General features: G+C 38.4%; 4 protein-coding genes across 6 annotated transcripts; all 4 read right to left on the bottom strand.

Moving 5' to 3' along the window:
• Positions 1 to 1,084: 1,084 nt before the first annotated feature.
• LOC119999956 lies at positions 1,085 to 1,812 on the bottom strand. Its single transcript, XM_038847797.1, has one exon. It carries the CDS (start codon positions 1,772 to 1,774, stop codon positions 1,301 to 1,303), a length of 474 nt encoding a protein of 157 aa, XP_038703725.1. The 5' UTR covers positions 1,775 to 1,812; the 3' UTR covers positions 1,085 to 1,300.
• A 731-nt stretch (positions 1,813 to 2,543) lies between these two features.
• On the bottom strand, positions 2,544 to 7,361 carry LOC119999955 (hydrogen cyanide synthase subunit HcnC). The gene is made up of 9 exons (XM_038847795.1): positions 6,910 to 7,361; positions 6,301 to 6,450; positions 5,570 to 5,784; positions 5,128 to 5,198; positions 4,834 to 4,996; positions 3,807 to 3,984; positions 3,384 to 3,542; positions 3,182 to 3,270; positions 2,544 to 2,997 (listed from the first exon to the last, which is right to left on the bottom strand). Exons 1-9 carry the CDS (start codon positions 7,262 to 7,264, stop codon positions 2,902 to 2,904), a joined length of 1,476 nt encoding a protein of 491 aa, XP_038703723.1. The 5' UTR covers positions 7,265 to 7,361; the 3' UTR covers positions 2,544 to 2,901.
• Positions 7,362 to 7,750: 389 nt separating this feature from the next.
• Positions 7,751 to 12,438, bottom strand: LOC119999953 (monocopper oxidase-like protein SKU5). Of its 3 annotated transcripts, XM_038847794.1 has the most exons (10): positions 12,134 to 12,438; positions 11,843 to 11,952; positions 11,478 to 11,769; positions 11,268 to 11,406; positions 10,386 to 10,749; positions 9,952 to 10,027; positions 9,662 to 9,852; positions 9,493 to 9,571; positions 8,521 to 8,717; positions 7,751 to 8,242 (listed from the first exon to the last, which is right to left on the bottom strand). In XM_038847794.1, exons 1-10 carry the CDS (start codon positions 12,266 to 12,268, stop codon positions 8,125 to 8,127), a joined length of 1,701 nt encoding a protein of 566 aa, XP_038703722.1. In that variant the 5' UTR covers positions 12,269 to 12,438; the 3' UTR covers positions 7,751 to 8,124. The 3 variants fall into 3 exon arrangements, with proteins under 3 accessions (XP_038703722.1, XP_038703720.1, XP_038703721.1); XM_038847792.1 differs by having other exon boundaries at positions 9,662 to 10,027; positions 12,134 to 12,437; XM_038847793.1 differs by having other exon boundaries at positions 9,662 to 10,027; positions 11,499 to 11,769; positions 12,134 to 12,437.
• Positions 12,439 to 14,935: 2,497 nt separating this feature from the next.
• LOC120000832 (transcription factor IBH1-like) lies at positions 14,936 to 16,100 on the bottom strand. Its single transcript, XM_038848989.1, has one exon. It carries the CDS (start codon positions 15,684 to 15,686, stop codon positions 15,231 to 15,233), a length of 456 nt encoding a protein of 151 aa, XP_038704917.1. The 5' UTR covers positions 15,687 to 16,100; the 3' UTR covers positions 14,936 to 15,230.
• Positions 16,101 to 16,178: the final 78 nt, after the last annotated feature.

Below are 16,178 nucleotides of genomic sequence, written 5' to 3'. Positions count from 1 at the left end.
ATGATTGAATTTTCCGGTCATCTGATAATGAATTAGTCTTCAAAAGAAAATGCTTTCTATTCAATTAAAGGATTAAACAATGCTGAAATATGTAATTCAACAACATTCTATGGAATGATAAAACAAATTACTCCTTGAAAGTAAGATAAGAAAGAAGTGCAACCAAATTAAAAAAACATCAAAATGATTCTCATCTATATTAAATTGTCCATTATGGCAATGACAAAATTGGTTAAAGCGCTATCCTTTGATGCATCAAGGATTCCTCATTATACTATTTGACAGATGAGCAAGAGGAGTAAAGCAAAAGTTCCTTTCAGAACCCTTTCAACCCCATTGAATCCCTAGCAGTTAACTTGATCTTCAATCACCCAGCCACCACGCATGAAGTCCTATATATCTAGTCACCTCAAATAGCTTTGCTGTCCATTTCCAACATACAATAATATGATTTACAAATTCCTCAACAGAAACCACCTCTTGAACAATATCTTTTCCTCTTTTTTCTAAAAACTGGATGGTTCTAATTCTTTGTTGCTAAACTCCTCAGGCTAAAGAATAACTTCAGTAGATCCTCACTTAAGTGATCCACAATGTTGAACATTTAAAAAACATTCCCATTTTTCACTCCATAGCCTTGCTTCAAATAAGACACCCCAATATGCCTCTCCATTAATAGCTTATCACACTAATATCCTCCTCTTAAAATTATCACTCTTAAACCTTTCCCTGCATAAAATTGATCACTCAAGCAGATTTTTCAAACGACTCACCTCAAGTAGATTCCATTGTCTATTCTAAATTTCTAATTAATCTCCTTTCATATGTGCCATCAATAACTCAGTCAAACCACTTCCCCACACATATTCCATCTTGCAGGTCTCATCTAATTCAATCCTAATATTTTTCTCCATAAACAGTTTCACAAAATGTAATAATCCTGTGGAAAACTACAACAGATTTTGCTAGTAAACAAATGCTACATATCATTTTATTGTCCCATCTCATACTTGTTACTAAAATCAAGTTTCTAGGGCAATTGCCCTTTACACAAGAGAGGCAAAGAATCAGCAAAAACACTCAATTTGAACAAAGGAGGAAAGCACTTGAAAACCAGAACAATATTGCGCAATATCCAAAATCATAGAATTCAAGGTTCAACCTTAGTACATGCCAGTTTAGCTGATTTGAGCATAAATCAATCAGTTTTCAAAATTTGCAGACACATTATTGAAATTTCATTCCCAATTATCACAAAAGCTAGGGAACCAAACGCATAGACAGTGTTCTGAATCCTCTTTTAAGCAGTATTCCAGGGTTTGGGTTCAGGGACCGCTACGACCATACCTTGGAGTTCGTGACTTAGCACGACCTGGCAACCAAGCCTAGAGTGCTTGTTCAACGTCCTAGTCCTGGAATTGCTCTTGAGGATTTTCTCCTCTTGGAATGATCGAGGGGGCAGCTTATCGAGCCACTCCTGGGCAATGCTAACCTCGCACTCGGACGAGCAAGCATCGATCTCATCTAGCCGGTGACACTCAGGGTCGATCAGCCCGGCGTTTTTGAGCGCCTTGAGAAGGGTATGCCCTGAGAGTCCGATCCCCTCGTGCTTCTTGCCCTCCCAATCGATTGCGGATAGCTTCACAATCCGGTCCGCAACTTTGGCCGAAGTGGAGGAGGAGGATCGAGCGATTAGGGAATGGGTGAAGGGAGAAAGGCTGGGGAGACGGTGGATTTGGGAGGAGAGTCTTCGGAGTGTGGTCGCCATGGCCATTGAGCGTCTGTATGCTTTAAGAATGATGGTCCGGTCGGTTTAAGTGGTTCTATTTGAATTTGATCCGTCGAGACCTCGGCATCAACTGGGTGTGGGTCGAATGGCTTGGGTCCATAATCCGTATAGCGATCCGGACTCTGCTTTTATTATTTTTAATTTTCAAAGCAATATATAATAATTATTTCTTCCCTGTTTTATTTTCTTAGGATTACAAAAGCTTTTAATTCCAGAAAGAGGAAAGAATCGAAAAGTCTTGAACCCCTAAACTTCATTTCGGGTTAAATATGCCTTTGAACTATGATAAATGATGTATGTTATCCTCCATTACATTTTCCATCCAAATTAACTTATTTGACCTATTTTATCAAAGTACAAGAGCTTAAATGGACCATTTTTGTAAGACACGTGACTTCTATATCGGCAACATGCAAGACATTTTATGGAAAAATCTTGTCAAATCAATGAATTTGGATGAAAAATGTGAGAAGAGATAACGAATATCATTCTTCATAGTTCAGGGACATATTTGACTCGAAATAAAGTTTAAAGGCTCAATCGACCCAACGATCAAAGTCACAGGCCTTGTCAATTAGTCTCTCTTCCATAAACTATACTTGTCCTTTTATTTTTGTACCATATATCCTAGAAATTGGGTATTAATGCCTTTCAACAAACTATTTAACCACCTTTGAAAAATTTTGGAATTACGCCTATTCTTAATCCTAAATGGAATGTAACGACCTAAGGATTTATATGTAAACATAATATCTATTTAGATATGCTGGAATGATCCCTTCTCATAATGTATCCAACCCTATTCCAGTGCTGTCCATCATGGGATGAACATATAATCATTGGAATCAACTCGATCATCATATTATATAACCCTAGACATAACGAATCCAACAATTTTCTTTTCGAAACAAAAATCAAATTAGACCCATCATCTTGAAGGGGTAGGGAAAATGATATAAAGAGACAGCTAAACAAGTAGGACATCTCCTTTTCCTTCCAAAATGGGTGTTCCATTAGCGCACTGAAGCAGCATTGCGGCAGCTGGCTAAAGCTCATGTTGCAGCCCAATTACCATGGTATGAATGTTGCACAGTTTCAAGTGCACATAGTAATCAACAAGATCGTCCTTGAACCACAAATGGTGCATAATCAACATTTCCAGGATTGCCCAACACCATGTCCGCAACCATTTCAGCAGTCCCCAAAGCCTGAAAAGTTAGGGAAAAAGAGGCACAAGTGTAAAGCTTGAATTATAATGGAAATCGCCAGCCAACCGTGACTAATATCTAACATGTCATATTGTCATTGGCTCAGTTGCAAATTTATTATGACAAGATGAACAAGAATATAAATCTATTATATGTCTACATCAGAAAAGAGAACAATCAGTACCATTGAGAGTCCGCAACCTTCATGTCCAGTTGCAATGAACACATTAGACAAACCAGGAACAGGCCCAATCATAGGCTTCCCATCAGGCACTGAGAAAAGTAAAATGTTATGTCATTATTCTTATGACAGACGAATATGCAAAGTTCTACAAAGAATATAGTTCAGAATCCTCAATTTCCAATAGAAAAACTAGATAACTTACTGTAAGGTCGTAAGCCTATTCTCACTTTTCTTCTCACAGCGAAATCTGTGAGGGACACTTCTTTCAATTGAGGAAAGAACCCTGCGACCCGCTTCCATATGTAACCAATGATAGAATCATCCACCTCAGTGCTGAACCCGGCAAATTGACGACTACTCCCTGGAAAAAGCGGAAAAGAGAATGAAAGAAAAACAAGCAAAAGCAACCAAACTCCCAAGTGACCCACACTAAACCAAGGGTTGCTTTGAAGAGAAAGATCAAGGTCCTGTTTGCTTTGTTTTATTGAAATGTAATGGAAGGAGTAATATTACATGAGTTTCTAGTTCCATAATCCGTAGTAGATTTCTTAGCTATTAATGTATAGTTAAAGATAATAAAAACTATTTGCACTGAAGAACGTAGATAAGGAGTTTGATAGAGTACCAAGAACAAGGTTCCCCACACTATCCATTGTGGCTGTCATTGAAACAGAGAGAGCCTGCCCATTATCAGTTAATTTTGTAGCTGAAGTAGCATTTTCTTGATGACCAACATAACCCACTTCCATCAGGCCATGATTCAACTTGAGGGAATTAAAATTTTCCAACACAAGCAGGTGACCCTGTCAGGTATATTAAATGTAAAGTAAGTATCACACAAATAAAATAATGGATGCAAGGCCATCTTACTTGGAAAGATTCACTAAAAATGTGCGAGATCAATGAGTGACCAACGTACAAAATGTAGAGAAAGAGCATAAATAAAATTCACCTCTATTTCGGACGCACACCATACAGCAAGCAGTTAGGTGCTCCATTCCTTTTTTACTCACAAAATATCACAACACAACCATAACTTCATACCCTGTCGATATTCATGCAAAGTGGGGAGGGGGGGGGGGCACTTTGTGTTTGGGATATAAGCTGCACTGGGGCACTGGGCCCAAAACGCTAACATAATATAGAGAGGCTGACTATAAACCCAACTACTGCATTCCCATGCGTGCTGCCAACATATCCGGAATAAGTAACCCAAATCTACTTTAAGAATCTAAAAGAGCATCAGAACTTGGGTTGAATAAAAATATGGATAAGACTATTTGGCTTCCCATCTAGCTATGAGAACAAGGAAACAAGATTAAAACTTTGCCTTTGTCCCAAGCATGAAAATGGAAAAATCCCAAAAAATTAAGTGGTAGGTTTGAGCTTGACTGAGTGCTGAGAAATGATGGTTGAGCCAATTAGTGTTTAAGGAACCAAACGCATTAGTCTTTGGTCATTGGATAATTTGGATTGCAAGGTATCTGGCACAAAAACTTGTTATCATACCCTATTATCTCTTGCTAACCATAATTATACACACACATACATCAGTTGGAAGAAGGGATGTGAAAAACTTAATTGCGTTTATGCACTTAGTATAACAATTAACAAAATCCAAACTATACCAGGACAAATAAGTTAAATCTGACCTTTCGTGGCTTTACAGGTACATCTAATATGGCATCTGATTCTCTTAACAGATCATGCATCAAAGACCCACTCCAAGAACCAGCCGCCATGACTAAGGCTTTCTTACAGTACAAGGTCCTTTTGGAAGTTTGAACACCTTCAACCTCCCCACCGCTGCCAGATCTGATATATAAGAATGACCACGGTCAGTACCAGTTGTTACCCCCCTATTGAAAATATTCCAATCCCTCGATTTCAGAGTAATTTTCAAGTTTTAATGAGGTGGAACAAGGAGAACAAGGATGAAAACAAACCTTAATAAACACGTGACTGGGTCACTATAGAAATCTGCATATCTGCCTTTCGCCACAAATTCCCTGTTAGCCTACAAATAAACTGTATCAACATTTATACTACTTTCATGGAAAAGGAAATCCAGTAAACTAGGCTCAGGGTTCCAGAGAGGACAAATGTAAGCTTTATATCTAATAGCGGAGAGAATAATTATGTGATTTGAACAATTGATGGTCAGGTACTCAGGTTGCAATACTGCAACCTTACACTGCATCCAGGCTCACTCTCAGTTTTGCATCTAACTTTTAAGCCTAGTGAACAAGGCTCCCGCCACCATAGGGTCTGGCAAATGCAGAAGTATGCAGCCTAACCCTGGAAATTTGCAGCGGTTGTTTCCATGATTGTTGTTAGCAACAACAAAGAAAACAGTATCAAGTCATAGGAAAAAGGGAACAAGGAGACCTTTTCAATAAACGCAACAGTTCGTTGAGCATCCAACTGGGAGTCATTAGGTAGAAAGGCAGCCCCTCCTTCTTCCCCTACCATAACTGCAGGTTCCTCTAGAAGTAAATCATGACTTGACAAATACTCAGCTTTTAACCCAGCATTGGATAGCTGCTCCACCCTTCTTTTTAACATGGCTGACTCCTCAGGGGTCCTACCAACTAGCAAGCTTCCTGTAAATAACCAACAGAAGCACTTCGCAAGTTTTAGATAAGTTCTATAAGCACTCAAGAAGCATGATACAAATTTCACACGATCAAATCAACCGATCCTGAAAAACGTAAAATGTACACACAACATGAAGATGCCCCAACACCCATATCCATACCCACCCACTTCACACCAAGATTTAAAGCATGATGACTGAAAGCAAGCTAGATTTGTTCCAGCAGCTTGTAAATAGCATTTACACTTGAAATCTTCATATCTCAAAAAAAAACTCACACAAACATCCATATAATCATCTGCACACACATATAAAGTGAATTCATTTTCGAAAGAGATCCTCCACATAGCAGTTTCAAAGTTATCCACATGTCATGATGGTCAGCTATTCTAAAATTATAAATGACATTGAATATCTTAAGTTTTACAAATGTAAATGACACATCATGATGTTCAGCTATTCAAAATTTAGTATATTGATGTCACGAAAAAACCAATAAATGAGAAGACCAACTTCTTTGTACCTGTCTTTTTCCAACCTAAAACTTCGAGAGGATTCAAGCCTTGATCTTGTATACTTTCAGCAAACTTCTCCCACAGTTCGTGGCTTCTCATGTTCAGCTCCCATGTATCACTCCCAGGGGTCTTGTGTATCTTCCATATGTAGCCTTGCCCTAAAAACAGATCGAATGACAAACAGAAAGTGAAGATATCATACAAAAAATCACAAAATATATATAGGGGAAATGCATTGAGTTGAATTTAAACCTAGAATTCCAAGGCAGGTGAGAGCTTATTCACGCGATTGACTTGAAGCAACAAAATTAAGAAACTCTTTTTGATTGAATAATGTTGAGGAATTTACTACCACAGAAAATACAGTTTATGCTCGCACCAATGCATTTCTTGTTTCAACAGCTATTTACAAGTCTTATTCCAATCACCTAATTAACTTGCCAGTAGTTTGTTTACAAACTTCATTTGAAATTTGCATTGATTTTCATGAAATGGGTTTTTTTGGCAAGTGTAGAAAGAGATTGAACTCAAGCATTAAGCTCATCTGAATGACGATATCTCGCTTTATGATTTCACAATAATAAAAACCAAATCTGAGGATCAAAAGCAAGGACTACCTGCACCAGTTGCACCAGAACAAGGGACGGCCTTATCTACCACCGCAACAGAAAGATCCGACCCGATCAGAAATTGACGGGCGATCGTCAACCCAATGATGCCGGCGCCGATGATCACGACGTCGAACGTCTGAGTAGAAGCAGAGAGGGTACTCGAGCAGTACGTCTCGACAGACTCAGGTCGGGTCCTGCGAGTTTTCCGGGTTGATAATGACAACGGCCCCGTGGGAAATTTGGTGCCGAAGAAGCCCGACTCAAAAGCGAAACTGCAAGAGCTTAACTGACTCCTTCCACAAGAAACGATGCCCTTATTGTATGCTTGAACACTTGGTGAAGATAGAGATACTGAAGCCATTTTCGCTTGTTCGTCTGCGTTTCTGCTACTCTATTTGGCCACCAGAGCTGTCTGTTATGGAGAGACTGTAGTTGACTGAGGGTTGATAATTTGACCGCAAAACGCTGACGTCTTTGTGGACCTAGTTCACCTTTCCTCCCAAAAAGAAAGAGACAAGACTAGGGCCCAGAGATCAGCCCAAGGGTACGAAACCCCGAAACAGATGATGGCGGGTCATTATGTCACGTAGGCAATTTAATGTTAACTGTCCGAAAGGACAAGGGGTGTCAAAAAACAATCATATAGAAACCGGATCTAAGCTAAATCGATTGAATGATCGATTATTTTAAAATAATTATTCAAAATTGATAGAAATAATTATCCATAACTGACTGATCAATTAAATTCATGTCAAAAACCGAAAAAATCATTGATAACCAAATGATTGATCAATTAAATTCATGTCAAATATCAAAAAAAAAAAAACAATTATACTATTTACACCCATAGAAATATTCCACATATTTGAACAAATTTTAAGTTAGAATTTTCAAATTGGAATGTTTGAAAATTCGATCACTCAACGTGTAACTTTTTCTCATATATAGTCATACACCCAATTAACTCACCTAAAGTGATAACTATTTGTAACTACATAGATATTACATGATGATTACACATGCGAATTCAGAATGATACAATTCATACAAGCTTTCAAGCTTTCTTACAAATGCAGTATGTGCTAATTGATGGCTGATGTGTTCATTCCCTTTGGGAATGACTATCTGGGCCCATACAACAACTTTTTATACTTGTTACCTTGAAGAGACGGGCACATATTCTTGCTTCAATGATCCAGATTATCATGCCTTGTAGCATTTCTACCATGGCTGCCGCATCAAAGCCACAAATAAAGTAATGAGAATTGCGATCAGAATTGGTGTCCTCGTGTTCGAAACTGCTGGGGCATCGGAAAAGTGGACTCTTTGAGCTTGGTCACTGCAGAAGGAGAGAGATTGAAGTTTCAAAGAAAAAGAGAGTGAATTAGGGAACATGATGAACATCTGATTCAGACCTTAGTGTAAAAATGTGCATAAACGCAACATTATGGTTGAATATTGTTCCAAATAATCTACCAATACATGCCTTACGAGTTACGAGGTATAATCTTCAAGGAGAAATCAAGAAGATCAAAGGGAAAAATGAACGGGAAAAGTAAAGTTCGACTGAGGTCTCATAACTGTGAGAGAGAAAATGCAATGTTCACGGAATCTTACTGCTGCAAGGAGGAAAGAAGGCCACAGTATATGGCATTTTCAGGCAAATGATTCTCTGATGTGTCAACCTCTGGATTTACAACACTCACATAAACTTCTTGTCCCATATACCATGTATCGAGATTCTCTGCACGAAGATTCCAAATGCCAGCATTGTCAAGAAACACTAGAATGGCCGTCCATGCTCCAGGAAAGACCTGTGATCAGGTATAAGAACTTGATTACACTGATAACAATTGGCTTAAAGATGTATAAGACGTTTCTACATTGCTCTTTGCCCGCAACTACTTTGATAACCAACAATATTAGCAAAGTGATAAGAAAATCCAGCTTGCAATGAGTAAGGTTAAACACTCCAGACAATTTCTTACGCCAATCACTGTCTTTTCTTTAAAAAATGCATTCAAGAAAATAATGTATAGGCAATATCAAGAAATTCTTGATCCAGGAGAATTTTGAATTTCATTACCCAGGTTGCTGGGAAAAAGGTTGAGGAGGGAACTAGAACAGTGGGAATAGCAATTTAGTGTGAAATCGGGACTCTTTTCCACTTTCTTCCATGTGATGGCATGTGCAAAATACTAAGCATATGATCCACACTATTCTTATCCTTACAGGAAGTGACGAAAATATACCCCGGGGTCAACAAGAATCTCAAAGCTATTTAACTCAAAGCATACCATGTCTACTCTGTTACTCCTCAAACTGACACTGCTAATAAACGTGTTGCGTCAGAAATGAAAGAGGTACAAGGGATTTGAGAAGTAAAACCAGAAGTGCAACAAATAAAGAAGCCATGTATACTGTGTGCTGCTGAATTCCAAAATGGAAATAGCTCATCTCTTGTCCTTACTCGACATCTTAGTTCATGAAACTACTTGGTTATTGATATTACAAGAAATCAAAAAAATGACTCGGCACATGATCTTTAGTGCAGTCTAACAAGAGATGAAAGTTATAAGACAAAATTACCTGTGTAGTGCAACGGGCTACACCGTCCCATTTGTTGTATATGCCTCTGCTATTCTCAGTCCACACCCCAAAATCCATACTGCAATGAAAACTCATCAAATTCAAATTCCTAATTACTCGAATTTCATATAAAGAGACGAACAAGATACCAAAAACCCAAAATGCTCACCCAACAACAAAGAACGCATAGCCATCCATATGAAAACTTTGAACAGTGGTGTCATTGTTCTGAAAAATGATCTCCACAAAACCTTTGAAAGTACCATTGATTAGGGATGTATCAACTTTGGGAGGCCTGCCCATTAGTTTATTTGGGAAATCAAGCTTGTAGACACCAGGAATCTTGTACTGCTGGGCAAGCTTTAGTGGTGTAGAAGGAGGTAAGTATGAAATACCATTAAGGGTAGTTCGCAACTTCCCATTTATAAGCACAGCAGGCCTATTAAGCAGCACATATACCTCTGTCACAGTAATGTCACCATATCTGAAAGATCCCTGTGGATTTGGACGGGCAGCACCAGCAGAGACATTCCATCTACCACCATGGCAAAAAATAGAGATCCCGGTATGAGAACTCAAATTAACTATTGTCAACATGGAAGGTAAATGCAAACATTAGATTGTTAAGGGAACTGAACAAGACATGAGTGCAAATTTGTAGAACTTCCTGTCATTTAAGATTAAACAAATTGCGTACGCTAGCCATAAAGATGCTAACTTGATATAGATTTCAAAGGCATTCCTATCTCCAATAAATCCATCTATTAAAAGTTAAAACAGTTCAATTTTTGGACATTAGCAAGATCAACAACTAGCTTAATTATCTTCAAGGAGTCAATACTGTTTTCTAGGACATTTCCATTCTAAACCAAGAAGAACATAATGGACTACACCTTATGGATCTTGCTTGATTCATTGAAAAGTATGCGTCATATTCATCAGGAAGATCAGGAAGGGGACCCGCGGCAGGCCCTTGAGAATTGGAATAGTGCAAGATAGCAACTCCAGAAGCTTTAGCCCGAGCAGATGAATTGACAAATCTAGGACTGGCAACAATGTAATAATCACTGCTTGCATTTTGATCCATTGTAACCAAGAATGAGTATGACTGACCCACATGGATATCCATATTTGAGTAGTTCTGCTGGACAGTGTATGATCCTTCAGTCTCCACAAGAAGTAAGTTATGATTCTGTATTCTGAAATTCAAGCTGGTTGAGATACCAACATTGTGCACCCGGAGGCGATATGTTTTTCCTGTTTCATATGTAATTAAGATCATTTCTCTATCAATTAATGAGGAATAAAGTAACACCTGTGTGTGTGTGCGCGCCTTTCATGTTATCAGAACATCATAACACGGGGTCCAAAAAATGAGGGTGTTCATTCACAGTTCAAAATAACATTGTCAATATGTGTGGGACAGGAAAATGTTTGGAAAATCAGCAACCATAATAAACATGATGATCAAGGACAGAAACAAATGTCAAAATATTTCAGAACAAAATAGACATGAAGTTCATAGAACATCCTAAGATGAAAGATGCATAAAATTCATACTAAACCAAGCTAGCCAATGACAATTACAGGGGGCAGCATGCTTTGGCATCCAATGCAAAGGCAGCAGATTCATCACTTAATTCCCCAGAAACACTCGACTGACTCGAGCATGTACCTGTCTTGTTCTAGCAAGTTTTGAGATAAATAAAAATCATGATAGAAATAGTAATTCCTCCAAGCTTGAAAACTAAACATTCAACATTTTAGCCACTTACCAGGTTCAACATTTATTATCTGGTAAGTAATGCCCTTAGGAACCAGTGCTTGTTCATAGCCATAAGGACCAAATCCATTAATGAGAATGCCATCAGGAACTCCAATGTCTTTTCCATCTTCAATATCTTCCCTAAGTTCCTATTTTCCCACAAGAATTAGTCATGATCGTCTAACTAACCAACTAGTATCGTTCAAAGCAATTATTATACCTTGACATTATTCAAACTGACCTTATGACTCCTAGTATACCAGTCGCTAATAAAAATGGTAATATCTCCATCAGGCACATTAAATGGTAGTGGAATAACCTCCCTGTTGTTTACAATGATTCCCCCATATCCACCAGCAGCTCTCTGGAAACTTAGAGTAGGGAAATAGAAGAAGCTCCCTATCTGATCTTTTACTTGGAACTCATATGTCCAATTCCAACCAGCAGGAATTGGGCAATTGGTTCCTAAAACTCCATCCTGCCAAGAATTCTTCCTGTGTTGAATGCCATTCCTGCATCAACATCAACCAATAGTGTCATTTTTGCTCCCTATTTCACCCAATTCTATAGAGCACAATGTCATACCATGTGATAAGTAATGGCTCATCAAGGTCGTTCTTCACATTGACAACAACATTCCAGTTGGTAGTCACATTTAGAACTGGTCCTGGAAACTGTCCGTTTATCCCAATAACCTGCAAACATTTTTCAATTCATAAATTTATAGGAAACCCAAATCATAGAGACTAGAGAGTACAATAAGAAAAAGCAGAAGCCTGCAACAATAACAAAAGCAATCATGCGAGTATGAAAAATACACAATTGAGTGAAGAAACACTTAGTAAATATAAACCAGAGAAGCAAAGACGAGAGAACCTGCTGTTTAACTCCAAGTGGGAAGGCTTTGAGGTAGGAGACAGTCCAATCAAAGAACACAAATGGGTCACCTCCTGAGCTAAAGGAAACCAAACACAGAATCAGGAGCAAGACATATCCTGCACCTGCAAGCATTGGATCTCTCTATCCACCGAGAGAAGAAGAGGGATATGAATTTCTGCACCCAAGATGCAGTGAATAATGGGTTAGATGGGAAAGTGAAGGAAGCCAAGTACTAACTCAGTAGTAGTCAGTGTAGCCATGTTAAAGGTTTGAAGACAGCAGAGCTTCACTGTTCTTTGGGCCCAATTTGCATATGCGATTTCTAGATAATAGAGCAATGTGAATGTGATCTCTTCTCCGATTTTTCAAAAGTTGTGTGGGCCATTCCATTCCATTACAAGTCGGTCCAAAAAGAATCGATTAAATTGGATTCATAACGGGTAAAGTATTGGATTAAAGATGTAAAGGTGACAATTTCGGACCGACAGTCGAGTGCAAAGGAGTTTCACTGGGCCTAAAACAGAAACCCATTTATGACCCAGCAGAAATTTCAATGGGCCAGGAAGGTTGAGTAATCATGGGCCAGCGGAGAGGATTATAGTAAACTGGCCCAATAGTACGAGTCCAGTGAGAGAGATTAGAAACTGGGCCGGCTAATGCCATGTTTGGCTGCTGGTTGGAATAAAATAAGGAACAAGTGTTTTTCTGTTTGTTATGTATGGAATGAACGTGAGAATAAAATCACGTATGGATCATTATTATGAGTATTATTCTCATTATTATAATTATATAATTATATATAATTGTATACCTTAAAACCATCCCTAAGCATTGACCGGACCTCTATTTTGAGGTCCTAATACTATCTAATTAGGAGGTTCTAGTGTTTATAGTAATTCATTTGTGTTTAAATAAAGTAATTTTACCCTTATACATGTTTCCCGTTGGTTTTGCAGGAAATCGGGCTTAAATGGCTGAATTGGGCACCTTTAGAGCTGAAAGAAAAAAGCTGGGACTCAGCAGGTGTCCGGACACCTGTCCGGACAGTGTGTCCGGACGCCTCAAGTGCCGTCCGGACGCTTTCTTCACAAATAGAGACAGAGGCTTCACAAAGTTGATGGAAGCATGAAGTGTCCGGACAGCCGTCCGGACACTTCCGCGGAACTGCAACTTTTCTGCACAACATTTCAAGGGCATTTGGGGTAAATCATGTATATAATCAATGGGGAACGTTTGTATAAGGGCAGTTAGGTATTTTCAATGGTAAAAGGAGGAGAAAACCCTAAGATTTCTTCTTCCTTCACACAATTCATCTTCTCCAAGTTCTTGCCTCCATTGTTTTCTCTCTACTTCTCTCTCTAAGTTTTTCTTGGTTTTTCGTGATTTTGTTTGTAAACATTGATTTTCATCTATAAAATTGATGTTTATACCCATTATGATGAGTGGCTAAGTTCTCTTTCTAGTTTCTAGTCCCAAACGGTGGGTGCTTGGTTTCAATTACTCAAGGTATGTTCATGGAATTGTAGTTTTGATTTTGCTCTTTTAATTTCGTGGTTGTGTGATTGGATCTATGGAGATGACATATTTGATTGTATCTTTGGATTGTCTAGTCTAGGGATTGCATCTAATGTGTTTGATTGAGAATTGTTAAACCCATTGCATGATTTTCTTAATTAATTGAGTTTTACATAGCATAGCTATTGATTATGTGTATTGATGATGGAGTTTTGGGTTAATTTAGGAATGTGCATGAGAGAGTTATGGTTAATTGATCTTTGAGTGTGAAACTAGGGTGTTAGCCAAGCCAAGCCCCAAGGGGGAACATTAATCCATAATATTAGGTGCTTATCCCTTTGCGTTCATCGTAGATTAAGAGACCCGATGGCCTACATGTATGAATTGAAGTCTTATATCCCAATTCTCTTTGCATATGCATGATTGATAGTATCACACAATGCATTGTGTATGGTTGTGTGTGTTTGCAATAATACCTTGAGTATGAGAACCGAGTAACCACCGGGACGGACTAGAGACTAGGTTTTTAATTAATTGTTTTAAATTCAATTTGTGCTTACTTTGATTACAAAATCGCTCATGCTACCGAGTCATTCGGCCCATTTCTTTTACTTGCTTTTATTTGATATTCATTGTGTTTATTAGTGTTAGCTAGTCATTTGCATATCATTCACTTCAAATTTGCATTGCTTCCTCGTGGATCGATACCGGACTCACCGGTTTATTACTTGACGATACCCTACACTTGGGGTAAGTACACACACACACTTTGGTGTCGGTCAAGCATTCTCAACACACTAACCAAACCAGCACTGCCTCTCTCTCCTACGTTTTCTGATTTTCATGTTTAGAGAGAAGCATGCATGATGCAACCAAGTCAGTTTAAGAGAAGGTGAAAGCGCGCGAGGAGGAGAAAAGAAGAGAGAAGACTGGAAAGATATATATATATAGCAAGAACTGGATATGAACTGGAGGGTTTTGTTGGGCTTCATTGACCAGAGTTTGAGAAATTAATAGTACAACTAATTAAGCTTAGGCCACTTTGTAAACTACGTCTATTTTCAATATATTCGAAGCTTCTAATTAATTATATATACAGACGTGATACGTAATACATTATACATACAAAGTTATACATAAATGTGATCACATGATAACTATGAATATCATCTCTGCAAAATTATCTTCAAAGTAAAGTAATTAAGCTGGGGCTTTTCTAACTCCAAATAAACCACAATTAATTGACTATTACTTAAGTAATAAACATTCATATGCGACTCGATATTGAATTGCAAAAACTCACTTTATTTTCATACACAAAATACAAATTAACTACACATCTCGCCATACCATATATATATATATGTATGTATATGTAATAGTAGGTGTATGTAATAGTAGCTAGGTACAAGTCAATTACAAAAATACTAAAGATCTCGATATTTTTTGTCTCAACTATCCCAAATATTAATATGCACGCACGTGATGTATATGAAATCGTGTACGTTCGTCTTAACATTTGGAATATCTCATATCTGAGATAAACTAAAAACTGAGTTATGCAAGACTGCTCGGTCGATTAAGGAGAGTTACAAGAATGAGCAATACATCTCATGGCCTGTACTTGTGTGGCAAGGCACTTGATGTAGTGAGCAGTCTCATCCAACAAACTACACAAATCCATACCTTCACTTCCTGGCACCAGCTTTTGCAACTCTCTTGATTTCCCTTTCAAACCCAAACACTTCTCTCTTTGGGTACTAGTAGTACTACTAATCCTTCTGGTTGAAGCACAGCGCCGCCGGTGACGTCGTTTTTGGGTTCTGATCTTGCAAAGCAATGCCCTACTCCATGATCTCCTTGACCCAACAGCCAAAGCCAAGGATTTATCAGCTGCAATCCTGACCCTCCGATATCTTCGATGGACGTCGCGAGGAGAAGCAGTTTGTTGTCCACTATTTATCTTCATCAGAGCTCGAAGGAACCTTCTAGTGAACCTAGATTTTAATGTACTGCTTGGAGAATATGAATTCATGGAGACAATTTTAGGTGAAAATTTTAGTTTCTTTTTGTTTTTGAGGGGAGGGATGAGGATGTGGGTTATATAGAAAGTGTGTTGTGGGTATGGAAATTTAAGGACGATGGGATCAAGAGAGACGAGGAAAGAATGGTTTCTGACAGAAAGATTTGGTTTTCTGACACAAATTAGAAAAGGGGGACCTGTTGTGTTCTGCAAACTACAAACTACAAAGAGAGAAAGAGAGAGAGAGAGAGATCTGGGAAAGACAAAAGAAGAATTCAGTTTCTGACACACACAATCTACATTACCTAACACAAAAACCAGAGGGAGAGGAGTGTAAAGAGAAAAAGAGAGAGATGTAATGTAAAGGCGAAGGGAAGGGAAGAGAGACGGGGGAATATATGAGTGAGTGAGTGAGTGAGTGAGTGGAGGCAAACCACAAACCCCAACCACCATATGAACATCAGAATATGATCGCCCACGATTCTCCCTTTCTTTCCACTTGGA

The sequence above is a fragment of the Tripterygium wilfordii genome, chromosome 6 (assembly GCF_013401445.1).
Source record: "Tripterygium wilfordii isolate XIE 37 chromosome 6, ASM1340144v1, whole genome shotgun sequence".
Lineage (NCBI taxonomy): Eukaryota > Viridiplantae > Streptophyta > Magnoliopsida > Celastrales > Celastraceae > Tripterygium > Tripterygium wilfordii.
This window is presented reverse-complemented; position numbering and strand designations above follow the sequence as displayed.

Excerpts from the sequence above, each read along its gene's own strand:
- LOC119999956 (XM_038847797.1), bottom strand. The coding sequence starts at position 1,774 with ATGGCCATGGCGACCACACTCCGAAGACTCTCCTCCCAAATCCACCGT.
- LOC119999955 (XM_038847795.1), bottom strand. The coding sequence starts at position 7,264 with ATGGCTTCAGTATCTCTATCTTCACCAAGTGTTCAAGCATACAATAAG. Across the intron at positions 6,451-6,909 it reads TTCTGGTGCAACTGGTGCAG|GGCAAGGCTACATATGGAAG; the intron begins GTAGTCCTTGCT and ends ATCTGTTTTTAG. Across the intron at positions 2,998-3,181 it reads AAGGTTGCGGACTCTCAATG|GCTTTGGGGACTGCTGAAAT; the intron begins GTACTGATTGTT and ends CTAACTTTTCAG.
- LOC119999953 (XM_038847792.1), bottom strand. The coding sequence starts at position 12,268 with ATGCTTGCAGGTGCAGGATATGTCTTGCTCCTGATTCTGTGTTTGGTT. Across the intron at positions 11,407-11,477 it reads TCAGTTTGAATAATGTCAAG|GAACTTAGGGAAGATATTGA; the intron begins GTATAATAATTG and ends GTGGGAAAATAG. Across the intron at positions 8,718-9,492 it reads TAGCCCGTTGCACTACACAG|GTCTTTCCTGGAGCATGGAC; the intron begins GTAATTTTGTCT and ends ACCTGATCACAG.
- LOC120000832 (XM_038848989.1), bottom strand. The coding sequence starts at position 15,686 with ATGAATTCATATTCTCCAAGCAGTACATTAAAATCTAGGTTCACTAGA.